Genomic DNA, 22,228 nt, shown 5'->3' with positions numbered 1-22,228 from the left:
GGAGGAGAGAAAGATAGACACCTGCAGACCTGCTTCACCGCCCGTGAAGCCATCCTCCTACAGGTGGGGAGCCGGGGTTCGAACCGGGATCCTTATGCCGGTCCTTGTGCTTTGCGCCACCTGCGCTTAACCCGCTGCGCTACAGCCGGACTCCCGGTAACTAAGTCTTAATGAGGTTGAGTCACTCCACTGGGTACAAACAAGTCTTTTATTATTATTTTTTAACTACTTAGCCTTTTCCACGAAGGTTATGGACAAATCTCTCAGAGGGAGATTTTTTTAAAAACTTTTATTTATAAAATGGAAACACTACAAGACTATAGGATAAGAGGGGTACAACTCCACACAATTCCCACTACTAGAACTTCGTATCCTCTCCTCTCCCCTGACAGATGTCCTATTTTTTATCCCTCTGGGAGTATGGACCCAAGGTCATTATGGGGTGCAGAAGGTGGAAGGTCTGGCTTCCGTAATTGCTTCCCCACTGAACATGGGCATTGACAGGTCAATCCATACTCCCAGCCTGTCTCTCTCTTTCCCTAGTGGGGCTCAGAGGGGAATTTTAATGCAAGCATAGGGACAATCTAAAAGTTTTCGGAGAGCAGTGCAATGATTATTTCAGGTGATTCCTTCACTCAAGAATGGAAAATGGAGTTTAATGAAAGCCACACTCTCGACTTTAATTACTCATGCTCCCCTAATTTGTGAAATGGAGACAATTATCAATACCCCTTCACCGTGTGTGAGTGTGTGTGTGTGTGTGAGAGAGAGAGAGAGATGGAGAGAGAGGGAAAAGGAGTTGAGGAGGAGATACCTAGGAGTGATGACTGGAACTAATGGAGGCTTGTTGTCCAGAGGCTGGTGGGGAAAGTGACAGACACAGTCTGGGGACAGAAGAGAGCATCTTTCAGGGAGTTCACTTAGTTGCCTGGTCCTGAGAACCCATCTCACCCATCTCTAGAATTTCCCTTCTGTAGCTGTGGGAGGCGGGAGGGTGGGCTTGAGACTTCCAGCAGCTGCAGCTGGCCCCGAGGGGACCCGGGAGGGCGTCTTGTCTTCACAGGCGCCCAGGGCGCTTCCATTCGCTCCCTGGAGCTTCTGGTGCCAGAACAGGAGCCGAACTGACGGTCAGGGTGTCCTGGGTGAACACTCTCCAGGGACATGGCCCAGTTTCCAGCTGTTTCTACGGCCCAGGGTGCCTCGCAGACCCCTACCTGCGCGCCAGGACTTGTGGCTGCACCTGTCCGGCTGCACCCTCAGAGGCGCAGCCGGGTGCGCAGGTGAGCTCCCCTCTGGGGCTGCGACGGCGGCGGCGCGAGGTCCCCTTCACATCCACTCAATTAGCCAATAAATAACGAGAAAAACAAAAATCTACGCGTGGTTTACTTTTCGCGCTTGCAAGGTCGTGCCTGGTCTTTTCGAGAAGAGGTGGACAAATCTCCAAGTGGCTTCAGGGACAAACTCCCCCCCCCCAAAAAAAAAAAAAAAAAGGAATATAAAAATGCAAAGTGGAGAGTCAATTTGGAGAGCCCTTGCGCAGGATCATCTAAGGATTGTGGTTATGGGTCCCTTGGATTCGGGGGAAGGTGCTGGTGTCACTTCCTCCACCCGGGAGGTGTCAGGGACTCCCGGGGGCAGAAGGTGCCAAGCCCCGCGCACCTCGCCTGGGGATACGCGCGGCCCTCGGGCGCGCTCCGTGGCCCCGCTTGGCTGGAGCGCGCAGGCCCGCGCGCGCAGTCGCCTGGGACCTCCCGGCTCCAAGGAGAGGCGAGGGCTCGGTGCCGGCCGCTGGCGGGCGCGCGTCACCCTCCTCCCGCTGGTGCCGAGCGCCGGACGGGGACCCTGCGGCCACACCGTGGCCAGGGAGCTCGCCGCCTTCCCCAGCCGCTCGCCACTCCCCGGTCGGCGGGCAAAGCGTCCCGGACCTCCCCCGCACCGGGCCACCTCGGACGGCCCAGAGGCTCCCTCAGGTCCGGGAGACGCCCCCTGGCCCCCACCCCCGCGTAGCCCGGTCCGACCAGCGGGAGCCGCGGGAGGAGGAGGAGGCGGCGCCGCAAGGACTGTCTCCTCCCCGCCCCTCGCGTCTCCTCCCCGCGCACCGCCAGGAAGGACAAGGGGACTGGGCACGGGGACCCCGCCAGTGAGCGCCTGTGTCCCGGGGCCGCCCCTCGCGCGCGCCCTCTCGCCGCAGGCCGGGCCGAGCTCTGCTCACATGGTGCTGGCCGCAGCCATGAGCCAGGACGCGGAGCCCAGCGGCCCGGAGCAGCCGGACAGAGATGCCCGCAGTGCGCCCGGTGCCCCGGCGCCCCCCGCGCCTCCCGGCCCGCGAGGGATGCCACCGCCGCCTCCCCAAGCCGGCCTGCCCCAGATCATCCAAAAGTAAGGGGGCGCGGGGAGCTGGGGGCGCGGCGTGTGTGGGGGACACGCCCCGGACGCCCCCTCTGGTGGTTTTGTCGCTCCGGGCCCCCACCCCGGCCGAGCGTGGCCGGGGAGCCCTGCCTTGGAAGTTTTCTGCCGGAGTCGGTGTTCTTCGGGCTGCTCGTGGGACAGATGTAAATAAATGGAAAATTGACCGGGGGACAAGAAATTTGGGGGACAATCATTTCTTTCTTTTTCTTTCATATCCCATTTCTCTTCTCTTTGGAAGACATGGTTGGCTATTTGAAACTAAAATTGTTCAAATTTTAGTTTAATTCAAAATTTAGGGGGGGAACCTCTGTGGCCTCTGCTTGCCCCCCCCCCCCCCCGAGGCCGTGCATGAGCGGGTGCGCACTTGGGGAGTGTGTGAGCCAAGCGGAGCCACCGAGAAGCCACCTCTAAGGCGCCCCCGAAGCCATGGTGACATTGGGTGGTGACCAGGGTGGGTAAACAACGTATTTTGCTTTGCCCCTAAAAGATGCTTTTGCGCTTTTCGAGAAAGGCCTCTAGGAAGAAGAGCTCTCAGCTCCAGCGTCACCGGTTTCCTCTAGTGGCCTGTCGTGAGATCCAGGGGACCTGGGCGACATAGATCGCAGATTTTCAGGGCCCGCCTGGCCCGCGCGCCAGTAGATTGGGGGTCCATCCGCAGGTCGACGAGCTTTCAGCCCCTCCGGGCCATAGCGCAGGAGGCTAGTGGTGCTCTGGACAATTCTTTGCAGGTTTTGTTGGACACTGAGGCCTAGAACATTGGTTTGACTGAAAGACCTTTATTCTAAGAACTTTTCCTCAGCGAGTAATAAAGTTCTCAAAAACTAGTTTAAGAAGTGGAGGTACACCTGAAAGATGAGCGCCTGGGCGACTCTGAGGAACCCAGAGAAACACTACATACAAATTTAGCAAAACTAGTCATGTGCAACAACCCAGAGATTTCTCCAATGCCGCTGTATCGATGCGTTAAGTTATATACACTTACTGAAATGGAGTAAGAGAAATAACAAGTGATGGGATGTGAACGGACACAGGAATGACATTTAGATACTGTCTTTTAAGGCTGACCCATGCAATAGAAAAAATAGTGAAAATTAAAGTTTGCCATCAAAGAACACTGATATATTTCAGAAGAAAATGGTCTCCCCTCCCCCCCGTTTATTTTACTGGTAGAATATGAAAGCTCTATTTGTGACTTTTGCTCTAATTTGATTTCTTTCAACTGCTAACAAGTAGTCATCATTTTCTGTGCTCCAAGTGACTTTACCTAAAACTTAGCTAAAACATTTTAAGTACATCATTGCTGACATTTCTTTTTGTTCCCTAATATAAATATAAACCAACAGAAAAAAAGTTGAAAATCCGATCGAACAAATTATTAAATATATCCAGTGGATTTCTTATCAGGCCAGAGTCCCATGACTTGAGATTAAACTGTGCTTTAAGTTTATTAAAATTTATTAGGTATCATAATCACTTTGCATTTTCTCATTATTTACTTTTATTTAGGAAGGAAAAACTTGGAATTTTACATTCACAGAAAAATCTTTGTAGATTGGCATCTGATTATGAATGTTGCCAGATTGAAAAGAAATGTCATTTTGGGGGGAATGGATCGTATAAAGCACATTTCATTAACCCAATGTAATAGATAAGTGATCCTGCAAGTTAATGCCCATTTTGAGAAACCCCACTTCTGTAATATCTTGCTTTAATAGATAAGACTGAACTTTTCAAAGATGGCCCCTTGTGCTCGCAGCCCAGGATGGAGACCTTAAGAAGTGCCTGCCCGATAGCTCTGCTTTGTTTTGCATTGGTGACAGATCAGTGTTCAGGAGCCAGGTCCCAGGCCGAGGTGAATGTGCCCATGGGGTTTGATGTTTGTGCACTTCTGTTTCAAAGTCTTTGCTTTATAAGGAGGATTTAGAGTTTGCGCTCCCTTCAGAATCCACTGAAATTCCGCTGGAACCAGGCGTAACATGGCAAATGCTTTGCAGGTCCATCCTTAATACGCTGAAACTTGAGCAGGTTATTTTGAAACTACGTTTACATAATTTAATCTGAGCAACCATTTTTATGTGGTTATGAGGTGCTGTTTGCATCAGCCATCTTTGACAAAATGTAGCGGCACAGACTGCCCCAAAGCCGAAAAATGAGTAGTCGCTTCTTGATTTGGGGAATTTTGTGAGCTCGGGCTTTGGATGAAATTCACCTCTGCTGGATCATGTATTAAATAAATTTGTGTTTTTTCTGGATTTTTTTTTTTTTAGTGAGGTTATTCAGTAACTCATAAGAAGTAGTTTTGATCTTTTGCAAAATGATAATGATCTCATTCTTGATGTTGAGGCTTATTTTTTTCGCTTCTTAATGTTTGGGTCTACTAATTTTAATTAATGTCTTTCATTTTGGGTAAAGTCGATGACTTTGGCAAAGTTATAATCGTGGTCTTAATAAGAACCGATTCCTACTCATGTATGTCTCAGTTGATCTTTAGAGAACTACTGTGTCAGATGACGTTTAAGTCAAAATATGATGAAATTAAATTGATGATGAATGAATTTCATATTTTCTCCATGGAAGCCCTTCTTGGTAATTAGGGAGACTGTACTGAAAGTTACTTTCTCTGGAATACCTTTTTCCTCTTCTCTGTTCATATATTTAGTTCTGTGCATTTCATTCTTAGCTTTAGTTAAAGAGTCGTTCATGACCTTTTGTTTTTGTTAATGTCTGAATCCTGGCCAATAATGACATTACCTGTAAAAATGATCTGTCATGTTTAGTCATGGGTAATTATTTTCTTATAAGACTTTTATCTTAAATATGCCTTCTCAAAGTTGACCAAAATACTATTGAATATTGGAGACATTGTTGAATATTGAAAATGAGAGGCTCTAGATATACCATTTGGATAAAAAAGAAATCCAAATAACACCTCAAGAAGTAACTTGGAGTAAGTTTAAGTGAGAATTATTTGAGAGCTTAAAATATATTTCTTCTCTATATTAGCAGAAGTAAGATTATTACCTGGTGTGGGGATGAATGTTTTCTGAAGGACCTGTCTCCTCATTTTTCATATTTTATTTCTTTTCTTTTTTGCCTCCAGGGTTAGTGCTGGGGCTTGGTGCCTGCACTATGAATCCACTGCTCCTGGAGGCTATTTTTTCCCTTTTGTTGCCCTTGTTGTTTATCAGTGTTATTATTACTATTGTTGTTGCTGTTGTTGTTGGATAGGACAGAGAGAAATCAAGAGAGGAGGGGAAGACAGAGAGGGAAGAGGAAGATAGACACCTGCAGACCTGCTTCACTGCTTGTGAAGTGACCCCTTGCAGGTGGGGAGCCAGGGGCTGGAACTGGGATCCTTGTGCCAGTCCTGTGCTTTGCGCCATGTACACTTAACCCGCTGCGCTACTGCCGGGCCCCCTTTTCATATTTTATTTCCAACATTATTTTACATTTCAGTTTTGTACTTTAAAGTCAGGTCTAATTCTTGATTTAGGGAAGATTATTTATTGACCTTGAACACTTAGCATTTAAATTTTAGGTTGAAAGTTTTAAAACTCTGTCCAGAACAAAAACCAAGCCATTCAATTGTGTTCAAACTGAATGCTGAGATCACTGTTAGTTCAAATTGTACTACTGATCATGATCAGATTAACCATCACCTTTTTTTGAAGTGAAGACATGGGTGATTCTCTTAAATTATTAGATTTGTAGCAGTTTTTTTTTTTCTGGGCAATGTATGACATTAGATTGTGTATTCAGGGCCACATGGTGGCGTACCTGGTTGGGCACACATGTTACAGTGTGCAAGGACCCAGGTTCAAGCCCCTGGTCCCCACCTGCAGGGAGAATGCTTTGCAAATGGTGAAGCAGTGTTGCAGGTCTCTCTCTCTCTCTCTGTCATCTTCTTCCCTCTTGATTTCTGGCTGTCTCTATTCAGGAAATATATAACAATAAAAAAAAATAAATAAAAAATAAAAATAAATAAAAAAGATTGTGTATTCATTTTGAGTATAGATCCCCCCTTATCTTCAAGTAGATTATTTTAATAAACAAAAAATAAAATTTAATTATAAAAATGAAAGAAGTTTATATGTATATATTTATCTGCTAGGTACTGTCGCCTATGTGTTTCTGGCTTATGAAGATATAAATTTATCTTTGACTTAAAAATTTTGTAGTGTTCTGCCTAACACTTTACTTACTGACTGGTCTGTTTATAGAGCAAAGTGGTCCTCCAATTAGTATAGAAAATGTTATAGTTAGTTGCTTTGATTGCAGACAATTTGCCAGACAGTTTGCATTTGGGAGGGTTTCCTGGTAACCCTTACAGAGCACAGACAATCAATCATGTTGTGTGTGTTGTCCACTACTTTAATAGGTGCTCTGGCTGTTACATCCAGAATTGGGGATGAAACATGAATTTGCTAAAAGGGGCCATTACTTCACTTCTAGTGGGTCCTTTTTTTTTTTTGGAAAGAGGATGGAGTTTCTAACACCCATGCCAGCTCCCAACATCAGTTTGAGTACAATTTTAGGGGGAAACAGGGATATACTTGTAGAAAGAATTTTGAAAATTTTAAACACCATCTTCAACTGCACGTAAAACATTCGGTAGGAGAAAACATCTGAGAGGATTAAGTGCTTTATCCAAAACTGGGAATGGTGTGTGTGTGTGTGTGTGTGTGTGTGTGTGTGGTTGTGTGTGTGTGTTTCTTAGCATTTTGAAATTTTTTTTTTTTTGCTTTTTCTAGAAAGCCTCATACTTTTTTTTAAAGGAAATTTCATTTGAGGATTGGTTGTGATTAGACTTTTTAGAGTATAAATAGAGCTATCTGCTATCAGGGTTTTTCTCAAATTGCAAAGAGGTCAGTATTATGAAATGTAGTACGTCGTTCTCATTAGTCACAGTACATGACTGTGCATATGGTGTACCGAGTTGTCCTAATGCTGGTACTACAGGGGGAAGAAAAGGAGAAATGTTTTACCACCTATTTTATTCTTCTATCAACTTGCTTGCTGCTTCCCTCCTTAAATGTTTGCTAAATTAAAACCTACCCCCCCTGAAATCTGTCCATCAAAATGTGAGCTTTGTTGAGATTTTTTTCTGCTTAAATAGTTAGTGGGGGTTTGGGGGGTGGGGTGGGTAGGGAGACCAGAATTGACTCACAGTGAAATGATCTCATATCATTATCCAGTTTCTCTCTCTCTGATTTATTTTTCTTACGGCTGTAGGTTCTTGATTCCAGTTAAACTAATAGTCCTTCCCTGTCCACAGCAGCGAATGGTCAAGTAAACACATCAGTATAGCTCAGTTCACAACTTTGAGAAACAATCATCCACAAAATGTTGAGAACCTGTGTCTAGTGAAGTAATAAACATTAAAATGGATTGAAGTGGGCATGGAAAGTAAGAACAGAAGAAGCTTGAAAAAGTGGGAAGGAAAACTTATAAAGAGCAATTGAGAGACAGGGCTCCCCTCTCTCTTCATTTTCCTAGCTTCTCATAGAGTAGATTTTGAGGGGTCTGCTATGCCACAAAATCCCACTTAATCTGATTTTTTTTTCTTGCCACAGTAATTACCTTGCTTGAGATGGTCTAACTGATACGATTTTGTGCGTTTTAACAGGCAAAGTTGCTGTGGATCCACAGCTGGCGAGTGACTGGTAGCTGTGTTCAGAAAAGAGCATTGAAAACTTTTACAGAAAGTAAAGTGATCCGTATTCCAAAATCTGGGCAAAGATGGTAATTAGAGGGTTATAGAAGGAAGCACGTGGGATGTCTTTTTCTGGTTAATGAACTTGTCTGGGTCTTGCTGATGTGTGTGTGTGTGTGTGTGTGTGTGTGTGTTATCCTGCAAGCCTACTATTAGCTGTTCCCATCAGTGGGAGGACTGGGAAGTCCAAATTCTTAATTAAGAAGGCACATTTCCTTTTTTTTGAGTCAGGAATGTGAATTTGTTTTTTGACACCGCTACGAGAGTGTTGGTGGGCTGATGTTTCAGCCTGACTCAATGGGTGGTCTCTGTTTAAATTCCTTCCAACTAGGGTTTCAGATGTTGACATTTATAGACAGCAAGTTTGGAGACAAGTCATCACAGCCAGCATTTTGAGGAGGAGGCAGTAGGGAAATAGCCCTCATTTTATTTTATTTGTATTAAAAGTTTTTGCTTATTTACAATATTATATCAATTTCTATGTGTATAAGCCTCATGGTACATCACCCACCCTCCCCTCTCCCTTTGTTTATTCTGTATATTTTAGACATGAGGCATATATCCATCTACTATGATGAAGGCTTTACTACGGCAGAAGTTACAGTCAGGTTAATTGATCCTCCTCTTTCCCACTTTTCTCCTCTTTTCCTCTTTCCTGCTGGCTCTTGCTAAATAAATAGGTCTCCTGACGGTTTACAAGGCAACTTTTCCAACTCGCTGACAGAAGACTGGTAGAGGGAGGTGGTCCATACTGATGGGAATGTACTTTATGAGCACAAAGGGAGCAGTTAAGCCACTTGCACAGGGATGTGATAATAACCTGTAGCTTAATAAATCTTCCCATGTGTTCAGAAACAAAAGGCTGGGTGTTGTGCATGTGTCTGACGGGGTGCCTGTGCCCCCCTGAAGATAGTTTTCATGCCACTTTTCTCTCCTTTAATGTGGGTATTTACTTTAAGGATGCACCAGGAGCGTTTACTCCTGCCCTTTCTTTGCACCTGTCATCTCTCAATCATAGTAATGACCCATCAGTTCTCAATGGCCTCTTCTTACTCAAGCCCAAACTGTGAAACCTCCATTCATGCTTTTCAGTTCATCTTAAATATGTCTCCATTTTCCCCACTGGTCTATATGTTCTTTCTCAAATATATATTGGGTTGTTGGAAAAACCACGACTTATTTTTGCATTAAAAAAACACATTAAAAAATACATCATGACTTTTCCAACAGCCCAATAGTTTTGGTTCTTAGTTTACCCACTCTTCAGTCTGACTTCCCTTGTCATGATCTGAAGGAATGGGCAGGGTATTTTGTTTTAAAAATATACTGCTTTCACAGAGTTTCTTTTGAATTCAGTATCAAATGGAATGATTTAGGATCTACTTTGTGTTGTCAAGTATAAAGTGAGTATCTTTGTTCTTAATTAATCATCGACTTTCTGACAAAGAAGATCAGAGAGGGAAAACCTTGGGACTGGGAGTGGGTGACCTGAACAAGCCAATTACCCTTCCTAATCCATCCTCCCCAGGGGTGGGAAATGATCGATGGCGGTTCTTTCCAAGAATAACATATGACCCTTCTGGCTTATTGCAAGTGTCAGCAGGGTAGCATGCCTCCCTTCTCATACAAGTCTGATAGACACCTGCTAGGTGATATTCCCTGCAGCACTTAGATTTCTAGCTGTGGACAGAGGTGCATTTTTGTGAACTTAACCACTCATGAAAATGAAAACAGCCACAAAAACGGGAGAATTAGCTGCTTTCTTCAACATATGCAAATCAAATTCATATCTAGGATGTAATTATGATAGGGAAATTGGGAGATCTTTCTTATTGCTTGCAAATCTCTAGATGGGAAACAATAAAATAAAGCCATTTATTTTGGAATGCTACAGAAAATATTTTGCAAAAATCTCATCACGTTCTGTCTTAAATTCAGGAGACAGATTTAATCACTTTCATGTGGAAGCTGGGAGTATGTGTCGTGAGACCACAAGCTGAGGCAGAAGACCTGTGTTCTGCCTGGACCCAGACGTGCAAACCAAAATGCTCAGCCTGCCAGCCATGTGGGCCGCTCTGTGAAGAGGTCCTGGCTCTACAAAGCCTGGGCCTGAGTTTTCCCCAGGGCCTCTGGAATGGGTGTTATTTCCAGAAACTTTTTAATTAACGACCAGAGCTCCTCACAGTCCTGTAGAGAGCTTCTTGTTTTATAGACAGATACACACACGCACACACACACGCACACGCACACACACACGTATATAAAATGAGGATGAACAGAAGAACATTGCAACATTGTAGAAAGGCAAAAATTTAGAAACCACCTTAGGTATTCCTGAGAAGATAAAACGTGCATATATAATGTCACACAACCTTCAGCCATTAGAACAAGGCCATTATCTTACAAATGTGGACTGTAAGACACACAGCATTGCTTACTGAAAGCATTGCCAATAGCACGGATACTGGAACCTCATGTTTAAAAAAAACTGTGAGTTGCACATCTTGAAAATTATCTGGAGAACAAATATAAAGACACTGACAGTGGGTGCAGCTCCAGACAGTGCAATGCTAGTGACTTAAAAAGTAATGTTAAAGGGGTTGGGAGGGAGCGCAGTGGGTTAAGCGCACATGGCGCAAAGCGCAAGGACCAACAGAAGGATCTGGGTTCGAGGCTCCAGGTCCCCACCTACGGGGGGGAAGGGGGGTCCGCTTCAAAAGCAGTGAAGCAGGTCTGCAGGTGTCTGGCTTTTTCTCCCCCTCTGTCTACCCCACCTCTCTCCATTCTCTCTGTCCTATCCAACAACAATGACATCAATAACAATAAAAATAACCACAACAACAATAAAGCAACAAGGGTGACAAAAAGGAAAAACATAGCCTCCAGGAGCAGTGGATTCGTGGTGCAGGCACCGAGCCCCAGTAATAACCCTGGAGGCCAAATAATAATAATAATAGTAATAATAATAATGAGGATGATAGTAATAATGTTATACCTTTTTATCTAGCGCACATTTCATAATCTGAGAAAACACAACTTTATTCATTTGTTATAGGTACAGAGAGGTAGAGGGGCAGAAAAGTTGAGAGTGAAAGACACCACAGCACTGGAGCTTTCTTCAAAATATGCATATGGCAAAGCATCACACTATCCAAGTGAGCTAGTTCTCCAATCCCCAAAACGATTTCTTTTAAAGTAAATATAGGAATTGGTATTTTCGCATTGATGTTGTATCTTTAAGACAGAGCCTGGCATTCACCTCTTAGACTTTAGACCTTAGCCCTGTCATTCTGTTTTTCTAGTAAAAGGGAGTCGGACATCAGAAAAATCAATGGAATTGCTTTTAGTCACACAGCAGACAGTGGTTAGAGTGGAGTAGGAATCCGCATCGTCCTATTGTTCTGTATTGTGTAATTTCTGCTGGTGTTCCCTTTTGTCCTCCTGGGGGGTGAGAGAAATAGAGGCAATTTAGAAATGAGCTATTTGTTACTCAAAGGAGAGTTTGTCACTGTTCTCCCTGCTCCCATAGGCTTGTCTGCTTGTGCTAATGGATGGGCTTTTTCCAGGCTTCTACTACTCTGGAAACGGCACACTTTCTTCTCTGCTCATCTTGGTTTAAGAATACTTTTTTTTCCTTTTCAGATTATTGATAAGAAAAAGTTTAATACTTGCATTCCATTCACTCTTAGGGGTATCCTCTTGACATTCTTCAAGATGTGATGTAACTGAACCTTTTTTTCTTTGCCTCCAGGGTTATTGATGGGGCTCGGTGCCTGCACCACGAATCCACTGCTCCTGGAGGCCATTTTTTCCCTTTTGTTGCCTTGGTTGTTTTATCGGTGCAGTTATTATTATTGATGTTATTGATGTCATTGTTGTTGGATAGGACAGAGAGAAATGGAGGGAGGAGGTGAAGACAGAGAGGGGGAGAGAAAGATAGACACCTGGAGACCTGCTTCACCGCCTGTGAAGCGAGTCCCCTGCAGGTGGAGCCGGGGGCTCGAACCGGGATCATTACCCGGGTCCTTGCGCTTTGTGCCACCTGCGTGTGCTTAACCAGTTGCGCTACCGCCCAAACTCCTAAACTAAACCTTTTAAGTAATAGTATAACATTTTCTTTTGCCTCCAGGGTTATCACTGTGGTTTGGTGCCTGCACTACAGACACCTGCAGACCTGCTTCACTGCCTGTGAAGTGACTCCCATGCAGGTGGGGAGCTGGGGGTTCGAACTGGGATCCTTACACTGGTCCTTGCCGTGTGCGCGAAACCCGCTGCATTACAGCTCAACTCCCTATTTTTTGTTCTTAAGGTCTACCTATAAGCGAGGTCATTTGGTGTTGGTCTTTGTCTTTCTGGCTTGTCTCACTCATCCTGATGCCTTCAAATTCTGACCATGATATTTCAAAAGGAATGCTTGTTACTGTTTTTGGCCATCTCATCCCTCATTTATTATGCTTCAAATTTATATATAATTTTCATGATATTAAAAATAATAATCTTTGCTTTTTAGAAGGACTATTTGTGTGTGTGTTTTTTAAAAATATTTATTTGTATATGTGTGAGAGAGAACCAGAACATCACTTTGGTACATGTACCATGTACCGGATAAAACTCAGGACCTAATGCTTAAGACTCCACCATTATATTCATTTGCATCACAGCCTGGTCCACTGTATTTGTCTTCTGGCTTTCACTTTTTTTGTATTCTATTCTCTCTCTCTCTCTCTCTCTCTCTCTCTCTCTCTCTCTCTATATATATATATATATATATATATATATTTCAAAGTAGGTCACATAACCATAATTTTGTTATCATGCTTAAAGAAATGTATTCTTTGAATATTTTCTTTCAAATAAACATTAGATTTTTAGTTTTTTCCTGTTGTTAGGAAAACTTTTAGAGCTATTTTTATCAAGTTATATTCACAAGTGCATTTGTTCATGAGGTTGATTTGATTTGATTTGATTACTAGAGCACTACTCAGCTTTAGCTCATGGTGGTCATGGAGGGTAGGAGGACCGAACTGGGAGGTCTGGTGGCTCAGGTATCAAAGCCATTTGGTAACCTCCTGCTACCTTCCCTTTCCTGGACTCCTTTTATTTCTTTTAATATGGGAAATGTTCTTTCATTTTTCTGTGTTTCATGACCAAAGATTCCAGGGTGGTTGTTTTATAGAATGAACCATGGTCTCAGTGTGTCTGTTTTATTTATTTATTTATTTATTTTTGCCTCCAGGGTTATCGCTGGGACTCGGTGTCTGCACTGCAAATCCACTGATCCTGGAAGCTATTTTTCCCCTTTTGTTGCCTTTGTTGTTTATCGTTGTTGTTGTTATTATTATTATTGTTGGATAAGACAGAGAGAAATGGAGAGAGGAGGGAAGACAGAGAGGGGGAGAGAAAGATAGATACCTGTAGATCTGCTTCACCACTTGTGAAGCAAACATCCCACCACCCCCTGCAGGTGGGGAGCGGGGAGCTTGAACCTGGATCCTTGAGCTGGTCCTTGCACTTTGTGTCATGTGTGCTTAACCCGCGGTGCCACCGCCCAGCCCCTATTTATTTATTTATTTATCTATTTATTTTCCCTTTTGTTGCCTTTATTTATTATTTATTTATTTATTTTAAAAAGGAGATTAACAAAACCATAGGATAGGAAGGGTACAACTCCACACAGTTCCCACCACCAGGTCTCTATATCCCATTCCCTCCCCTGATAGCTTTTCCATTCTCTATCCCTCTGGGAGTATAGACCCAAGGTCCTCATGGGTTGCAGAAGGTGGAAGGTCTGGCTTCTGTAATTGCTTCCCCGCTGAACATGGGCGTTGACTAGTTGATCCATAGTCCCAGTCTGCCTCTCTCTTTCCCTAGTAGGGTGGGTCTCTGGGGAAGTGGAGTGCCCTTGTTGTTTTTTATTGTTGTTGTAGTTATTATTGTTATTGATGTCGTTGTTGTTAGATAGGACAAAGAGAAATGGAGAGGAGGGGAAGACAGAGAGGTCGAGAGAAAGATAGATACCAGCAGACCTACTTCACTGCCTGTGAAGCGACTCACCTGCAGGTGAGAAGCCCGGGCTCGAACCGGGATCCTTAGGCTGGTCCTTGGGCTTTGCACCACGTGTGCTTAACCTGCTGCGCTACCGCCTGACTTTTATTTATTTTGAAGAGAGAGAGAAGCACTTGAGAGACAGACAGATACCAGAGCACAACTCACTGTGACATATATAGTGTTGGGGATTGAACCTGGACCTTAAAGCTTCAAGCACGCAAGCCTTTTTGCTTAATCATTATGTTATCTTCTCTGTTCATGCCTGTTGCTTCTTATCGATCAGATTTAGGTTAAGCGTTTTGACTGGGATATGCCATGGTAAAAGGTGATGAGTGTGCCACTAAATGTGACCTTTTAGCTAATGTGGTCCCCCTAGAGCTCACCGTTATCACTGGACGTGTTTCTCTGTGTGATTAATTAAGCTGTCTACAGGGGTGACCTACTGTAACCCCTCTAAATATCCTGTTTCCCAACAAATGCTCATCTTTTAATTCGACCATATTTTAAAAAGGTCCCTCCAGTGAAATGGGAAAAACTGGAATGATGACTGAGTATTACTTAAGAATGGCTCAGTTTTTTACGTACAAACTATTGTATTTACTGTTGAATGTAAAACATTAATTCCCCAATAAAGAAATTAAAAAAAAAGAATGGCTCAGTTTGGATCTATAGTTTAAATCAGACAGCTTTGCAAATAATGTTTGCATTGCCCCAGCCTGTAGATACTATCTGGAATTTCTAGGTGATTCTTGTCTTGGGTTGCTCAGAACTTAAATAATAGGCCCACCATCTCCCTTAAACCCTACAGCAGGCATTCATTCTATTCATGCCTTTTTAAAATAGCCATACAAAGTGAATATGAACCCTTTTTAGTGCAGACGGCGGTAATCGGATGCCAATGCAAATTTTGTTCACAGTTGTTTTTTTGATATCCTCTAAAAGTTATGTTGACTTACCCCCCCCCCAAACCTTTTATCTCCCCTTTCAAAATCATGATATGAAGTGGGTTTTAAAAAATGACTGATGAGGGAGGCACATCCGGTTAGGCGCATATAGTACTAAGCACAAGGACCTGAGCAGGGATCTGGGTTCAAGCCCCGACTCTCCACCTGCAACAGGGTCACTTCACAAATGGTGAAGCAGGTCTCCAGGTGTCTGTCTTTCTCTCTCCCTCTCTCCCTCTCCCTCCTCTCTAAATTTTTCTTTGTCCTATTGAATAAAATGGAAAGAAAAAAAAGGCTGCTGGGAGCAAAGGATTCATAGTGTAGGCACCCATCTCCCAGCTCCAGCGATAACCCTAGTGGCAAAAATAAATAAATAAATAAATAAAATAAAAATGACTGATGACTTGCCCTGGGGCTTAAACTGGGTAACATTTGGAGCTAGTCTGTGCCTACCAGTTTGTTCAGGCTTTTTAGATTTAAGTTACAGTTATTTTTACCTCTGCTAGATTGGTCCTCTTATTTTCATGCACAAAATATGTATGGGTGGGGAAAGTGTGGAGTCATGAAAAGAAGAGGGAACAGGCATGCTGGGCGTTCTAGCTGTATCTCTGCCAGCACTAATGCTGAACCTCAGTGTTCTCATCTATAAAAGGGAGCCATGATAAAATGAAAACAGTTCATATTTATCAAGGGTTTCCTGTGTGCCAGCTGTTATCCTCGGCACTTTATGGCTGTGCAATACATTTTATCATTTAATTCAATCATTGTCCTGTTATTTGTGTCCCATAGTCTTCTTTTATAGATAAGGACATGAAGCGACAAACTATAAGGACTCGTGACATCTAAGAAAAATAACACTAGGGTGGCAGGGTGGGGAAAAAAAAGTAAAATAACACTAATGGAAGAACCACAGGGTGGAACCTGGAAGGAGAGTGATATATAAAAGCAGGCAGTTGGGAGTCTGGTGGTAGCGCAGCGGGTTAGACGCATATGGTGCCAAGTGCAAGGACTGGCCTAAGGATCCTGGTTCAAGCCCCTGGCTCCCCACCTGTAGGGGAGCCACTTTACAAGCCTTAAAGCAGGTCTGCAGGTGTCTTTCTTTCCCCCTCTCTGTCTTCCCCTTCTCTCTCCATTTCTCTCTGTTCTATCCAACAACATTAATAACAACAACAATAATAATTACAACAACAATAAAAAACAAGGGCAACAAAAGGGAAAATAAATTTAAAAAATTAAAAATCAGGGAGTTATATCTTTATGAAGATATCTGTGTCCTCAGAATAATTTATTGAAGACCTGTTGTTTATGAAAAAAAGATTATAGAAAAAAAGTCACTGAAATAAATGTGACATCAGTTACATTTAATTTGAGACAATCCAATTAAAAACTTTTTTTCTGTTTCTCTTTTTTCCTAAGCATTTAAGTGAGCCTTGTGGCTTAACATGAAATCCATATCCCAATTTAAATTCCATGAGCAAGTCTGACTCTGGCATTTGATTCACTGTCCTATTCCGCTGGTTATGCATATTAGGCAAGACCTGAACTGGATGCTCACTGAGAGTATATAAACACTTATAATCCTCTCAGCATGTGCTAAGATAATAACAGATAGGAGAGTTTGATTTGCAAAGCATGTGTTTGCCAAGTTCTGCCAGACCATTTTGAACCAATTCAAAAAAACCAGGATTCAGCAATGATTAAAGTGTCCCAGGCTCCTATTAATAGCAGGAAGAATTCCTGACTTGAAACATTGCCACATCAAGCTTGCTGAGTCTCCTCCAGACATATTTCTTGACCAGTGTTAGCAGACATTATTACGGGGGTTGTTTTGCTTTAAGAAGCCATTGTGGGTAAAAACCAGACTTAGAAGAATCAACAAATCAGGATGCGATTGTTTGCTCTTGACATGGGAAAGGGTAATGTTATAGTAAAGTTCATTTAAACATTTAAAGAATTCTTCAGTGTATTTCAAGTAGAAATTTAATACATCTAATAGTTAAGAGCTTCGGTATAATATTAAAAAACTATAGGAGGTCGGCGGTAGTGCAACGCATTAAGCGCACATGGTGCAAAGTACAAGGACCGGCGCAAAGATCCAGGTTCGAGCCCCTAGCTCCCCACCTGCAGGGGAGTCGCTTCACAGGGGGTGAAGCAGGTCTGCAGGTGTCTATCTCTCACTCCCCCTCTCTGTCTTCCCCTCCTCTCTCCATTTCTCTCTGTCCTATCCAACAACAACAATGGAAACAACAACAGTAACAACAACAAGGGCAACAAAATGGGAAAAAATGGCCTCCAGGAGCAGTGGATTTGTAGTGCAGGCACTGAGCACCAGTGATAACCCTGGAGGCAAAATAATAATAATAATAATAATAATAATAATAAATAGCTTATCCTGTAGGCTGCATATCTTTCCACATATTTGAGTGGCCTGAATTTGAACCCTGTCCTACTTACTACCCATCATGTTCTTCCCTTCTCCCCACACTCGAGTTACTGGCTTCACAAATTCAGTTTGCTTTTTGTCTCTATGGGGTTTGCCTTTTGGATACTTCATTCAAATGGGGTCATATGGTGCTGGGTGGTGGTGCATCTGGTTAAGTGCACATATTACAAAGAGGATCATATAATAATTGGCTTTTGTGACTGTCTTTTTTCACTCAGCACAGTGTTTTCAAGGTTCATCCTTGGCATAACCTCTATCAGGACTTTATCCCTTCTGTTGCTGTATAATATTCCAGTATACAGGAAGATAACATTTTATTCATTCATTCATTCATTCATTCATTCTCACAAGGTGATGGGTTTGGATTGTTTCTACCTTCTGGCTGTTACACATAGTGCTCCTATGAACATTTGTGTACAAGCTTTTGCTTAAACTTTTGTCTTCAGGTCTTTTGGGTATATCCTTTGGAGTTAGATTGCTGGGTGACATGGTAATTCTGTTTTTGATTTACTGAGGAACATCCAAACTGGTTTTCCGAAGTGACCACACCATTTTACATTTTCTGCCAGCAATGACTGAGAGCTGTAATTTGTCCATGATCTTGCCAGTGCTTGATATATTATTTTTAAATAATGGTCATTCTAGTGTGTGCCAAGTGGTGACTCATTGTGATTTTGTTTTATTTAACCAGCTTTAGCTTTTTTTCTTCTTTCTTTCTTTTTTTGTGTGTATTCATTTATTTGTATTGCTACTAGGTGTATTGCTGGGACCAGGTGCCTGCATGACGAATCCACTACTCGCAACAGCCTATTCTTTTCTTTCTTTTTCCTTTCCTTTCTTTTTTTAAATATAGGATAGAGAATGGGGAGATAGAAAGGGAGAAAGAGAGACCTGCAGATCTGCTTCACCACTTGTGAAGTGTCCCCCCCACCCAGGTGGGGAGGTAGGGGCTCGAACCAGTATCCTTGCGCTGTTCTGCACTTCATACTATGTGTGCTTAACCCAGTGCACAACCGGTTACCTGGCTCCCTTTCCTCTCCCTTCTTTTGTTGATAGAGGCAGAAAGCAATTAAGAGGGAAGAGGAAGACGGAGTGGGAGTGAGAAAGACACCTGCAGCACTGCTTCATCCCTCATGAAGCTTCTCCTCGATAGGTGAGGAGTATGGGCTTAAACCGGGGTGTTTGAGCTTGATAACCTGTGGGACCCACTGGGTGTGTTTCCACCCACCCTGTGGTTTAATTTATATGTTTCTGACTACTAATGATATGAACACCTCTTCATGTGCTTGTGGATCTTTTGCATGTTTTTTAATTTTATTTTTTTAAGATTTTTTTTTAATTAATTAGAGAGTAAGGGAGAGGGAGAGGGAAGAGAACCATCACTCTGGCATATGTCTTCCCCTCCTCTCCATTTCTCTCTGTCCTAGCCAACAATGACGGTATCAACAACAATAACTACTACAACAGTAAAAACAGCAAGGGCAACCAAAAGGAAATAAATATTTTTTTAAAATATCACAAGTTATTTTAAAAAAAGAATAATGACTCTTCAAGTCTTTTCTATGATTTTTAAGTTGAGTTTATCTTTTTGTTGTACAATTGTGAAGCATCTAAAATTGTAAACAAATACTTTTTGTTGACCCATTTTTTGGCATGTATCAAAAATTTGGTCCTTTTTATTATTGAATAGCATTCCATTTAACAGATTTACCATAATTTTTTTATTCACTTGTTAATGGGCATTTAGGTTACTTCAGGTTTTGGCTCTTATAAATAAAGCAGGATAATTAGGGAGATAGTATAATGGTCATGCAAAGATATTTTTTGCCTAAGTCACCAAAGATCCCAAGTTCAGTCTTTGACACCACCACAAACCAGGGCTGAACAGTACTTTGGTAAGACAAAAAAGAAAAGCAAAACAAAGAAGTATGAATATTCCTTTACCATTTTTTATGTAAACACATATTTTAGTTGTCCTGATAATTTAACTTTTTTGGAAAAAAAGTATTTTTTGGTATATATATAGATAGATATTACAGACTGTGTTGTTATAACATATCCAGGCACTAAAGGAAACATACTTTTTCATTTTAGTTTTTAGGGTCAGTGACTGACTAGCTTCTTCTTCTTTTTTTAATCGATGTTGCTCCTTTCAGTTATATTTTTTTATTTGACAAATAATTGATACAGTGGAAGCTGAGTAAAATGAATACGACAACAAAACTGCAGAACCTCATGTTGTAAGAAGGCTAGAGATAATTCAGTTCTCTTGTTTTATGCAAAGGGAGCAGGTCCGGAAGAGGGATAGTATTGGGGTGTCAGAAAGGTCATGCCATCTCTTTCCATTTCTTTTTTTATAATTTTTAATTTAATTTTATATTTATTTATTTATTTATTTATTTATTCCCTTTTGTTGCCCTTGTTGTTTTATTGTTGTAGTTATTGATGTCGTCGTTGTTGGATAGGACAAAGAGAAATGGAGAGAGGAGGGGAAGACAGAGAGGGGGAGAGAAAGATAGACACCTGCAGACCTGCTTCACTGCCTGTGAAGCGACTCCCCTGCAGGTGGGGAGCCAGGGCTCGAACTGGGATCCTTATGCCAGTCCTTGTGCTTTGTGCCACCTGCACTTAACCTGCTGAGCTACAGCCTGACTCCCTCTCTTTCCATTTCTTTATGCAAAAATGCATTGTGACTTTTCCAATAACCTAATATTTAGCAAAGACCACTCAGCCATTAGAGATGATAAGTGACCTGTGAGAGTAATTTTAAGTCTGGTAGTGAGGCTTCGGTTGACACAACAATGCAGGCCACTCTAGGATTCCCAGGGCACTTTTCCCCTCCTGGGTTATGCCTTCTAATCCCCCCAAAACCCCGTGAAGTAGGTAGGGATTAAGTAACTACTGGTGGTTCATGGTCACCTAGCCAGTGATTGGAGAGCCCAGGCTCGGAGCCAGTCCTTCTGACCCATTCCATCATGTACCATCTTTCTTCCTTTGGACGCCCCCCCCCCCCTTTTCTTCATACCCTCTGCCTCTGCTTCTACAGACCTCCTAACTTCTCCCTCTGGGCCTGTCCTCAGAGCCTTCTTCCTGTACAGCAGCACAACGTTAAACTCACCATCTGCTGGATTAGAGCTGTGGTGTAGCTTCTCCTTGCCTGTGTGGTCAGACTGTGTGTGTCTCAGCCCTCGTGCTGCTGTGTCTGCTCAGCTGTCCAGCCCTGGGTGTGAGGTAGACTGCCCTCTTGGTCCTCAGCCTTCTACCACCCTCAACTTGAACATTCCTTTTCCTTTGCATGGATTCTGACTGCATGCAGGAAGGAGTGTCGGGGTGTCTATTTCCTGGACTTTTCATGGATATATTGCTGTGACATATATCCATGAGTACCTCTTACTGGCCTTCCCTCAATGCCCTTCAGAGTCCTCGCAGGAAGGCCAGTGTGGTTCATCTTGGTATCCATAGTGTCCAGCGGGTCCTTTCAGGTGGTTAGTTTGTTGAAAATAAGACATGAGCAATTTATCTGAAGCCTCACTTTACTTTTTTTTTTTTTTTTACTGCCAAAGTGTTTTGCTGGGACTTTGTACCATTCTTGGAAAACTCTTCTTATATTTTTCTCTTTTCAGATAGAGGGAAAGAGAAACAGAGAGACACCATAGCACTGCTCCACCGTTCCTGGAGCTTCCCCGGGTACTATGTATAGCGTTGTAGTAGTTGAAACCTTAATCATCATGTGTGAAGTGTGTGCTTCTCCAGGTGGGTGCTCTCCCTGCCTGTAACATTGCTTACACACACACACACACACACACACACACACACACATTTTCTTTTAAAAATTTTTTTAAATTTATTTTATTTATTTTCCTATTTGTTGCCCTTGTTGTTTTTTATTGTTGTTGTAATTATTATTGTTGTTGTTTTTGATGTCATCATTGTTAGGACAGAGAGAAACTGAGAGAGGAGGGGAAGACAGAGAGGGGGAGAGAAAGATAGACACTTGCAGACCTGCTTCACTGCCTGTGAAGTGACTGCCCTGTAGGTGGGGAACTGGGGGCTCGAACCAGGATCCTTACGCCGGTCCTTGTGCTTATATTTTTTCCTTTTTGCAGCTCAGCTCTGGCTTATGGTGATGCCATTGAACCTAGAAACTTGAAGCCTCAGTCATGAAAGCCTTTTTTATAATCATTACGCCCTGTAGGCTTTTTTAAAAAAAAATTTTTAATATATATTTATTTATTTTCCTTTTTGTGCCCTTGTTGTTTTTTATTGTTGTTGTAGTTATTATTGTTGTTGCCATTGTTAGATAGGACAGAGAGAAAGGGAGAGAGGAAGGGAATACAGAGAGGGGGAGAGAAAGACAGACATCTGCAGACCTGCTTCACCACCTGTGAAGCGACTCCCCTGCAGGTGGGGAGCTGGGGGCTCAAACCAGGATATCATGCTGGCCCTTGTGCTTTGCGCCACGTGCGCTTAACCCACAGCGCTACCGCCTGACTCCTTTTTTAAAATTTCTTTATTGGGGATTAATGTTTTACATTCGACAGTAAATATAATAGTTTGAACATGCATAACATTTCCCAGTTTTCCACATAACAAGACAATACCCACTAGGTCCTCTGTCATCCTTTTTGGACCTGTACTCTCCCTCCCCCCCCACCCCAGAGTCTTTTACTT

At 42.7% G+C, this 22,228-nt stretch overlaps 1 protein-coding gene across 2 annotated transcripts in view; it reads left to right on the top strand.

The window, feature by feature from the left end:
- The first annotated feature begins 1,643 nt into the window (after positions 1 to 1,643).
- Positions 1,644 to 22,228, top strand: part of RBM20 (RNA binding motif protein 20) — a 243,108-nt gene continuing 222,523 nt past the window's right edge. Inside the window, exon 1 of one of the 2 annotated variants that reach the window (XM_060171334.1) lies at positions 1,644 to 2,379. In XM_060171334.1, coding sequence (XP_060027317.1) covers positions 2,213 to 2,379 — 167 coding nt within the window. In that variant the 5' untranslated portion in view covers positions 1,644 to 2,212. The remainder of the gene's footprint in view (positions 2,380 to 22,228) is intronic. The other variant, XM_060171337.1, reaches the window with a different exon arrangement.

The sequence above is a fragment of the Erinaceus europaeus genome, chromosome 14, assembly GCF_950295315.1.
Source record: "Erinaceus europaeus chromosome 14, mEriEur2.1, whole genome shotgun sequence".
Lineage (NCBI taxonomy): Eukaryota > Metazoa > Chordata > Mammalia > Eulipotyphla > Erinaceidae > Erinaceus > Erinaceus europaeus.
Note: the sequence above shows the minus strand (reverse complement) of the source record. Positions and strands in the feature narration are given on the sequence as shown.